This window comes from Berghia stephanieae, chromosome 15, assembly GCF_034508935.2.
Source record: "Berghia stephanieae isolate SIO BIC M18660-M18661 chromosome 15, UCSD_Bste_1.3, whole genome shotgun sequence".
NCBI classification, from domain to species: domain Eukaryota; kingdom Metazoa; phylum Mollusca; class Gastropoda; order Nudibranchia; family Aeolidiidae; genus Berghia; species Berghia stephanieae.
Genome location: NC_088374.1, coordinates 26,597,867 through 26,608,355, shown reverse-complemented (window position 1 = coordinate 26,608,355; position 10,489 = coordinate 26,597,867). Strand labels below are relative to the sequence as shown.

Sequence of the window (10,489 nt, the reverse complement as noted above, 5' to 3'; positions counted from 1 at the left end):
AAGAAAGAAAAAGAAGCTTGGGGGCCGGGGAAAAGGATACAAGGGGGAGGGGAGGTTGGGGGGGGGGGGGGGGGGGGGGGGGGGGGGGGGGGGGGGGGAGATATGAAGAGGAAAAGAGGAAGAGGAAATATATTGGTGGCAAGCAATAAAAGTACAGGTAACCAAAAGACGTGTGTGTGTGTGTGTGTGTGTGTGTGTGTGTGTGTGTGTGTGTGTGTGTGTGTGTGACTTTGATCTCATGGTGACGGGCTGTCGCAAAAGTGTGACCCGTCTTACTATTTATAGTAACAGGATCAGTGCATGGCACTTCTTCAAATTATACACCCTTGATGTACATTCTTCCTCTCTTCTCTTTTTCTTTCTCTTTTTTGTTATTTATTTCATGAGTGTTTATGTTTTAGGTTTGTTTTTGTGTGTGTGTGTGGGGGGGGGGGGGGGGTTGCTGGTTTTTTTTTTTTTTTTTTGTTCTTGATTGGTTTCTTTTCTAGTATTTTGTTGGGGGTTTTTTGTTTTTGTTTTTTTCGTTGTGTTTTTTTTTTTTTTTTTGGGTTAGTTTTTTTTTTTTTTTTTTTTTTTTTTTTTGGGGGGGGGGGGGGGGGGGGGGGGGTAGTTTTCTCCTCTTTTTTTGTTTATTGCATGTTTGTGCATTGTGCGTTGTGATGTCTTTGTTTTGTTGGAAAGGAAATGATGACGGAGTATAACATGAAGGGGATGGGAGAAGAGGAAGTGAGGTGGAGGAGAGTAGAGGAGGAGGAGGTGGAGGGGGGGAGGAGGAGGTGGAGAAGGAGGGAGAGAGAAGAGGGTGAGGAGGTGGAGAGGAAGGAGGGTGGAGAAGGAGGAGGAGGGAGGAGGAGTAGGGGAGAGAGGGGAGAAGAGGAGGAGGAGGAAGAGGAGGAGGAGGAGGAGAGGAGAGGAGGAGGAGAGAGAGAGAGGAGGGGAGGAGGAGGAGGAGAGGAGGAGGAGGAGAGAGGAGGAAGAGGAGGAGGAGGAGAGGGGAAGAGGAGGAGGAGGAGGAGGAGGAGGAGAGAGGAGGAGAGGAGGAGGAGGAGGAAGGAAGAGGAGGAGGAGAGGAGGAAGAAGAGGAGGAGGAGAAGAAAGAGGAGGAGGAGGAAAGGAAGAAGAGGGAGGGGTGGGAGAAGGAGGATGAGGAAAGAGGGAGGGAGGGAGGAAAGGAGGAGGAAGATGAGGAGGAGGAGGAGGAGGAGGAGGAGGAAGAGGAGGAGGAGGAGGAAGAAGAAGAAGAAGAGGAGGAGGAGGAAGAAGAAGAAGAAGTGGAGGAGGAAGAGGAGGAGGAGGTTAGATTTTGTTTGTGCAGAGCAAAATCTATCAACTTACCTACCATGAGTGATTTTGAAAACAATGCGTATTATCTTTTCAAACTGGGAATGAAATGTTAATATGATATAAAGTTCAGTAGCATTCAATAGCTTTTATCCGACGTATACATATATTACAGGTCTGATAACCCAAATACGCTTCAACAGTCGTAACGTCACTTCCTTCCTAATGACGCATGGTAACTTAGTAACACTGGCTCTAAACTATCTGAACAATGGCGGACGCCGTATGAAATATTTCTCCGGCGAGCATAAAAGCGTATCCAGAGGGAAAAAAACATAAATTTGTTCATGTTTTGACTTTTACACATTCTGATCACAAGGCATATGAAAAGTTCTAGCCAGCATGAAGAATAAAAAGTAATGATTTTCTTTGTTTAGAACCAAGATGGCCGCCGTTGCCGGGTGGCGTGACATCAGACGACTGAATCCAATTGTAATGGGCTCATCGTTGTAACAGAACGACTCTCAAACCAACGCATAATGTTGTCCATTACAACAATGATAATGCAAACCATAGTTGCGGTTGACGATCAGACCTTTTAATATGTGTACCTAGTTTTTATCATTTATTATTAGATAGATAGGATTTGTTTTTGTTTTTCTTTTTGTTTTTGTGGGGAGAGGGGGGGGGAGGTTGTGGGTCTTTTTTGCTTATTGCTTATAATTTTGTGCAGTTTGTTTGTTTGTTTGTTTGTTTGTTTTTTTTTTTTGGTTTTTGTTTCTTTTTGGGAGGGGAGGGATTTTTTGTTTTGTTTTGTTGTTGTTTTTTTTTTTTTTTTGTTTTTTTTGTTTTTTTTTTTTTTGTTTGTTTGTTTTTTTGTTTTTTTGTTTGTTTGTTTTTTTGCCTTTGGTTTGTTTTGCTTTGTTTTGTTTCTTGTTTTTTTGTTTGTTTTTTAAATAAATAAATAAAACATGGTGCGCAAAGCTCGTATTTAGACTTCAGAGGTTTGATCGGCCGACCATCGATATTTTGATAATCCTACCTTTTGCAACTGAAGATAGACGCAACATTTGATTGGTTCAGGAGGGTGTTTGGGTTACAGAAGGGACACAATCGACATCATCCAGCTATTTGTTTTTGCTTTTAGACAACCATTTTCGTGATTGATTCTCACTGAATTATATTAATCAGACTATAAATGTTCAATCCTACTCATAGCTTTGTGTATTGGAACCTTTTATCCGGCTGATGGATGTTGTGGGTATTTTACCTAAACGCATATTATCAATAGCTCTATATGACAATAATTTTGTCTTCCTCAGACAGAAATGTTTTATAATTGACAAGAAAGTTTTGCATAACTGCCAGAGGTGGTTAAAGACCCCTTCCCCCCCCCCCCCCCCCCCTCTCTCTCCTCCTCCTCTCTCTCTCTCTCTCCTCTCTCTCTTCTCTCTCTCTCTCTCTTCTCTCTCTCTCTTCTCTCTCTCTCTCTTCTCTCTCTCATCCTCTCTCTCTCCCCTCTCCCCCCCCCCCCACGATAGTGGAGGGTTCCTAGTCTGTGCCCCCCCCCCCCCCCCTCGCCAAAACAAAAAAAAATTTCACAAGACAGCTGCTGGGATAGAGAAGCCGGATAATGCTGGGATCGCACGCCGCGACACGGAATGATGGGAAGGGATTTGGCAGACGCCAACCGCCATCACCAAGGAATTGTGGGACGGTTTTTTGTAGAGTCTGTGGAGACAGTTTGAGAGGCCGGTCAGTCACGGACCAGGAGTTTTGAGGAAAACACGTATAAAAACTATACGTGGATATTTTTTTATATATACAAACGTATATTATTGTGAGAAAGGAGATAGGAAAGTAAGTCGAGAATTATTTAGGTTTGTTTTTGCATTGTTTCTTTTGTTTGTTTTTTTTTTTGTTACATTATTTTGTAACGCCTCATCCAAGGTGTTATAATATTCTTAATGTCTATAATTATTATGAGGGGAAAAATATTGTAATTTTAGGCCTTGAAAATATTTTACTCTTTACTGCCCTTTTGAAAATCGTTATGGATTAGATCTTCACAATTTTTTTTTTAAATCTCCTCAAGAAGACTAGCTTTAGAAATATTTTAGTATCAAATGAAATATAAATTTTCCTCTTTTTTAATTTCTGTCTGTGCTTTTATCTGGCTCGCAAAATTTTGACTTGTACCATTTAGGATTGCTGAAAATGGAATTTATATCCAGAAATATCATGCATAAGTTGAGTTTATATGCTTTATAGAGGAGAAGGAATATCATATTTTACTGTGTTAAATACCAACGTTTTCTATTTTTGACAACTTTAACTATACTTTGATTTTTTAGCATATGGCCCATCCCGACATAATACGGTTTTGAGACAAAGGGTCACATATTATATTTGGCAAATTGGATTGGTTTGTAACACTAAGGCTCCGAAACCACTGGACCAATCGTCACCAAATTTTGCATGGTATTTACAATTGACATGAAGATGGTTTGGGTGTATTATGGGATTGATTAGACATCGTGATGATTATAATATATCAGATATTAAATACCAATATAAATAATATAAGGTTTTTATTTATTTATCAAGCCCTTTGTTCACAACACACACTCGCAAGCTCGCCCAGCAATAGGGAACACGTCCGGAATTCCAAAAAGCAAGAGTAAAATATTGTATCATAATTTCATATCTTTTACCATATTCTAAAAAAAAAATTCTTTCTTTTTTCCAGGGGGATCTACGATACATCCACCTTAATTTTTTATTTTAGAAAAGTGACTTAGTGAATCAGGATTAATCCCCCTTGGAGCCCAATTAGAACCAGAAAGCTGAAAGAAGACTCCAGAAACCAAGAAACATATTTGAACAGCAAATACCACAGTCGTCACCACCATGAAAGTTCTAGCGGCACTTTTCGTACTCGGCTGTGAGTTTTTCGTTGCATTTCTTTTTTTTATTAATCACAATTGAATCTATTTATTTAAATTATATAATTTAATCATTCATATCCTTGTTTATTTATCTATTCATTCGTTTATATATTTATGCATTCATTTATATATTTATATAGCCATTTATGTATTCACAGATTCTGTTGTTTGTTTTTGTTTTCTTGTTTTGACAAATCATTAGCTATATAGTTTTATTATATCATTTTCAGATTTTAAATAACTTATTGAAAGCCTCTGGTATGGATAATTGTTGTCAAGAAATACAATTAAAACTGTGATTCTTGCTCTCTCTCTTTCTTTTGCTCTCTCTCTCTCTCTCCCCTCTCTCTCTCTCTCTCTCTCTCTTCCCTCTCTCTCTCTCTCTCTTCTCCCTCCCTCTCTCTCTCTCTCTCTCTCTCTCTCTCTCTCTCTCTCTCTCTCGATCATTGTTATTGTTAGACCACCAAATGGGTGACTTGTTATCACACGATTTTCTCGATCATATTATAAACGTTTAAGTTTACACATCGTTGTCTGTCCTGGTTCTATAGATAGTTCGAAGATGACGTCACTCAGGCCTTTGTTATTGTTTTTGCCATCCGCGTTTGTGAGTTGTTCTCACTAAACTGTCTTAACAAGACTATAAAAGTTCATGGTTACACAGAGTTTGTGTGTTGGTCCGTTATACTTCCGGATGGCAATGTTGTGAACTCCTTGGCCAAGCGCATTCTATCTATATTCATTTTTTCGTCCAACCTTGTCATCGACAACATGCTTTGTTGCTGTACAAAGATTGGACATTTCTCAATAAATGTTAACACGATGCTGTGTTTAAGAAAGTTGTAAACTTACCATGAGTTCGCTGAGCAAAATGGCCAATTGTGATGTTGGATATTTCTCAAAATGTGAGAACTTTTCACTACGTGGGTCATTTTGAGTACATATTCCAATGTGACCAATGACCTCGAGTACATGGAAATGTAATATAGATAGTATGCGCTTGGCTAAGAAGCTCATAACATTGCCATCCGGAAGTATAACGGACCAACACACAAAACTGTGTGTATCCATGAACGTTTATAGTCAGGTTAATACAGTTCACTGAGCATTACTCATAAACTCGGATGGCAAAAAACAATAACAAAGACTTGAGTGACGTCATCTTCGAACTATCTATAGATCGCTCCCATTCGCCATGTTTACCAATCATGACCATTGTTTACATTATGACGACTGTCCGAGAGGCGTGGTTATGTCCCCTTTCTATAGGTATCTATTTTGTTTGGTTATCAAACCTGCTAATGTGTATACATTGATAAAACAAGAAAAGTACATGTATGAATAGTTAGATCGTTTCCAGTTTCAAATGATCAATGTAATCCACAATGCCTCATTGGTTCAGTAAATTGAATCATTCTTGTAATCATCGAAACCAAAGCAAGTTTAAGTTGCCAACAAGGTATTTAAATTCGTTCAACCCTAATAACGACCATATCCGTAGTTTACCCAGGGTTACTTTTACCCCATGCCTATTCATTACATATTTCTGAGACAAATTATAGGTGTAGTATCAAAGCTAATGTTTTGAGCTTTTACATGTTAATGGTAGTTGAATAAAACTATCTATGTACATGCTCATTTTTAATCCATTTTTTCCAATTTTGAAAAGTAGCAAAAATCTCTAGGATTGAGTGAGTTAACTCTATGGATGCCAATCAAGCATCGTTTATTTTGTTATAAAAGTATTTTGTGAAATCTATAGAGAGAATGAAATTGACGTCACTCAGGTCTTTGTTTTTGTTTTTTTTTTTTTTTTTGCCATCCGCGTTTATGAGTAATTCTCACTAAACTGTATTAACCAGACTAGAAAAAAAAATTTCGACCTCCAACCCCTGTTCAGGTAGCGGGCGTTGGGTAGCTGGGTCTGTCAGATATATGGCGGAAAGTTTTTTGCGATAGACCAGCGTCCTATTTGAAGGGTAGAAAGTAATTGATGTTGTCTCTTTTCACGCTATATAAACCAGGATAACCTCCGGTCCCATTGGCCTGATGGTACTGAAGGACTATTTACTTATACATCGAGGAGAAAACCTATGCTCATTTATTACACCTGAGTCAATTGAGATAATATGTATAAAGCGCCTTACCATGGAACCCACTACAGGAAGTTTGGTAATGATTGTTATCTTGGTGCACGTTTTAAATAAATAAACCTTAGCATTTATAGAACGCAAAATCCACTAAACGTGCTCAAAACGCTATACAAGGAGTCCCTAGCCAACAGCAACATTTTAACACGTAAGACAAAGACATGACAAGTTAGGCGATATTATGTGGGGTTTTTTTTACTGAGCAGAGACAACGCTGTTAACGACTAGGTACTTACTTTTCACAGAGAATGTAAATAGAAATGTAAAATAAAATTCCCTTTATTCATCCCATAGGGAACATTTTGTCTCGAGGGTATATTCCAAGGGAAGACTGGAATAACCCAGACGTCAGCCAGAGTTGATTCCGTTTCGTGTAGCAATACACGCTTAAGATCAATTAATTCTTGCTACCCTTTGGACAGGAGGAAGCTTGTAAATCGCAAAATACACTACGCCAAATCTAATAGACCCAGCTACCTAATCACTTCTCCTGAGTAGAAACCGTGGTCAAAAGACATCTCAACAAATGCATATTTATTTGACCCATATCGGTTTCTTTGTGAATCCTGTCACTAACCAACAGAGCCCTAAGAGAACATTCAACAACAACTGAATAAATCATGTTAAAAATAAATAAATAAATAAATAAATAAATAAATAAGCGAAGCAAAAAGAACCCCCCCCCCCCCCCCTAAAAAAAAAAAACCAAAAAAAACACACACACGTGCCAATCATGTTAACGGAGATATCTATAGGGAATGAGATTAGCGGAAGAGTAGCGTCCCTTGATTGGACGTCACCTGACAGAGAGAACGTCAAAAGGGTTTTGCGCATGCGTCTCTCTCGTCCTCGCTTTCGGTGAAGTGTCTCATGCCGCGCAACCAACATGACGTTCTCTCTCTAATAACTTTTTCCGCTCGTGACTTCCAATCAAGGGACGCTACTCTTCCGCTAATCTCATTCCCTTTAATGTCTTCATTTACAAATTTCAGACATTTATGGGAGAAAACTAAGGCCACGTCAGTGGAAACAAGACAAACGGCCACAATTCAATGCACGCACATATTTCATGTTTTCCTGACATCCTAGCAAATCCTTTGGTGACATCTTTATAGGGCTATCGTTTTATTTCAAATGGGATATTCATTCATCATCCATCGTGTTTGTGCTCTTGAGCACGTTGCCGGTCAGCTGTCTCCACGAATCACGATCCTCTGCGGTGCGCATGAAATCTGTGTTGCTTTTAAAATCACATTTGGCCATTCTTAGGTTATTTAAATAAGTCATTCTTTGTCTTCCTCTAGCTCTCTTTCCATCGATCATTCCAGATGCTACCAACGTTTCTATGCCGTCTCTTCTCCACACATGTTCCAGAAACCGCAACTACCTCTTTCTGATGGTATCGATCCATATTCTTCCCTTTCTCACCTTCTCCAACACTTCCTCGTTCGTATACTTGTCTGTCCATGATAGCCTCAACATTCTTCTATACACCCACATCTCAAATGCCTCTAACCTCCTCGTACGTTCTTTGTCAAGCGTCCACGTTTCACAACCGTATAAAAATGGGATATTAAACACCACAAACTAATACCTAAATTACATTCTTTGAATAGATAGAATGCGCTTGGCCAAGGAGTTCACAACATTGCCATCCGGAAGTATAACGGACCAACACACAAACTCTGTGTAACCATGAACTTTTATAGTCTGGTTAATACAGTTTAGTGAGAACAACTCACAAACGCGGATGGCAAAAACAATAACAAAGGCCCGAGTGACGTCATCTTCGAACTATCTATAGACACTTAGATAACCACGCCTCTCGGACAGTCATCATAATGTAAACAATGATACTGATTGGTAAACATAGCTAAGGACACATGTTTTAATATCGACGGTATGTTTCTAAGTAAAATACCCACTGTTCTACTGCTTGATGAATTAAAAAAACAACACAGACTATGTGTAAGCATAAACTTTTATAATATGATTGAGAATATCGTGTGATAACTTGTCACCAATTCGGCGGTACAAAAACAATAACAATGATCAGAGAAAGGTCGAATTCATTAACTTCATTGTTTATAAACAACCAACTATGTTTGTCCGGGTACGTGTGAAGGTGTGTCACAAATTCCATGATTTGATTGGTCAAAAATATACTGGTTAACTCATTCAACCCTAACACCGACTATATCCTTAGTATACCCGGGGTTACTTTTACCCCATTTATTACATTTATTGCCTATTTAATACATTATTCTGAGACAAATTATAGGCGTAGTATCAAAGCTATTGTTCTTATTTTTTACATATTAAAGGCAGTTGAATAAAACTATCAATGTACATGCTCATTTTTAATTTTTTTTTTTAATTCTAGTTTTGAAAGCAGCAAACATCTCTAGGATTGAGTGAGTTAATTCAAACCTAATAGAGAAGGTACAGAATGATGGGCGATTCCTGCTTCCTGAAATCGCATAAGTACCAGACTTGCCAATTTGAAATGAAAAATATTCTTAGTTTTCAGTGATAAAAACACGGTAGACATTATAACTACATTTACAAATGGGGATGATCTATATTACCTTACCATGTGCTCGAGGCCATTGGTCATAATATTGCAAAGTGAGCTCAAAGTGACCTACATAGTGAAAAGTGTTCACAGCTTTTGAAATATCTAATCTAACATCATGATTGGTCATTTTATTCAGCTTGACACATGGCTATGTTTACAACTTTCATGAACAAAGCAGCGGGTTTACATTTGTTAAGAAATATCCAATCGTTGGACAACAACAAATCATGTGATTAATGACTCGGTTTGACGAAAACATGAATATAGATCGCTCCCATTGCCAGTGTGTCCATAGTGGGTTAAAACAAAGCTTTAAACCCCTCTATGGATAGTTCGAAGATGACGTCACTCAGGTCTTTGTTATTGTTTTTTTGCCATCCGCGTTTATGAGTAATGCTCACTGAACTGTATTAATCCGACTATAAACGTTCATGGATACACACAGTTTTGTGTGTTGTTCCGTTATACTTCCGGATGGCAATGTTATGAGCTTCTTGGCCAAGCGCATACTATCTATATACTTGCCCTGGCGCCAACACTTCGTTTTCAAGATGCTTTATTGAACGAAAGATCTGGCCTATATTTAGTTCTTCGTTAGAACCAAAAATTTAATAATAATAATAATAATAATAATAATAATAATAATAATAATAATTATTATTATTATTATTATTATTATTATTATTATTATTATTATTATTATTATTATTATTATTATTATTATTATTATTATTATTATTATTATTATCATTATTATTATTACTATTATTATTATTATTATTATAATAATAATAATAATAATAATAATAATAATAGTAATAATAATAATGATGATGATGATGATGATGATGATGATGATGATGATGATGATGATGATGATGATGATGATGATGATGATGATGATAATAATAATAATTCAACTCGCTTTTTAAGATACAATGGAATCCTCGTGAATCCAACACCACCTGACCAGAAAGATTGGTTGGTTGACTTTAAACACAGTTGACTTTGTCCAATATCAATGGAACACACTTAGATAAAGTACACAAAATTTGGGATCAACTAGAGTTGTTCCCGATACGCAGAAGTTGACTTTAAAAGTATTGATTTTAAGCGGTTTGTACTGTAGATGCGCTCAGACCTACGTGAACATATTTTGCAGGTCTAGTAACCGAACGCATTATCGGGCATTGCTGTTATGGACACTGTTTTGAGAGTATTTTCGTTACAACAATGAGCATATAACGAGGTGTACATACATGCAGGTCTGACATCCGAACCCACTTATGGGGCTAGTTTAACGTTGTTGTAATGGACAATATTCTGAGTCATCTTTTTGAGATTTCCATTATAACAATGAGTCCATAAGAAATTGGGATATCAGACCTACAAATAAGTGCACGTCGGCCTATAATCTTTTTGGCTTATCAGATCAGCAAAGAAGTGTACGTCGCCGCATAGCGCTATCCAAAAACGTAACCATCTACCAAGGACAGCTATGCCAAAAAAAAATGTCCTCCTTGCCATCTACA

General features: G+C 37.8%; 1 protein-coding gene across 3 annotated transcripts in view; it reads left to right on the top strand.

The window, feature by feature from the left end:
• The first annotated feature begins 3,008 nt into the window (after positions 1-3,008).
• Positions 3,009-10,489, top strand: part of LOC144960577 (uncharacterized) — a 33,795-nt gene continuing 26,314 nt past the window's right edge. Inside the window, exons 1-2 of one of the 3 annotated variants that reach the window (XM_078893791.1) lie at positions 3,009-3,141; positions 4,031-4,225. In XM_078893791.1, coding sequence (XP_078749917.1) covers positions 4,192-4,225 — 34 coding nt within the window. In that variant the 5' untranslated portion in view covers positions 3,009-3,141; positions 4,031-4,191. Of the gene's footprint in view, positions 3,162-4,030; positions 4,226-10,489 lie in introns of all 3 variants that reach the window. The other 2 variants (XM_078893792.1, XM_078893794.1) reach the window with 2 other exon arrangements.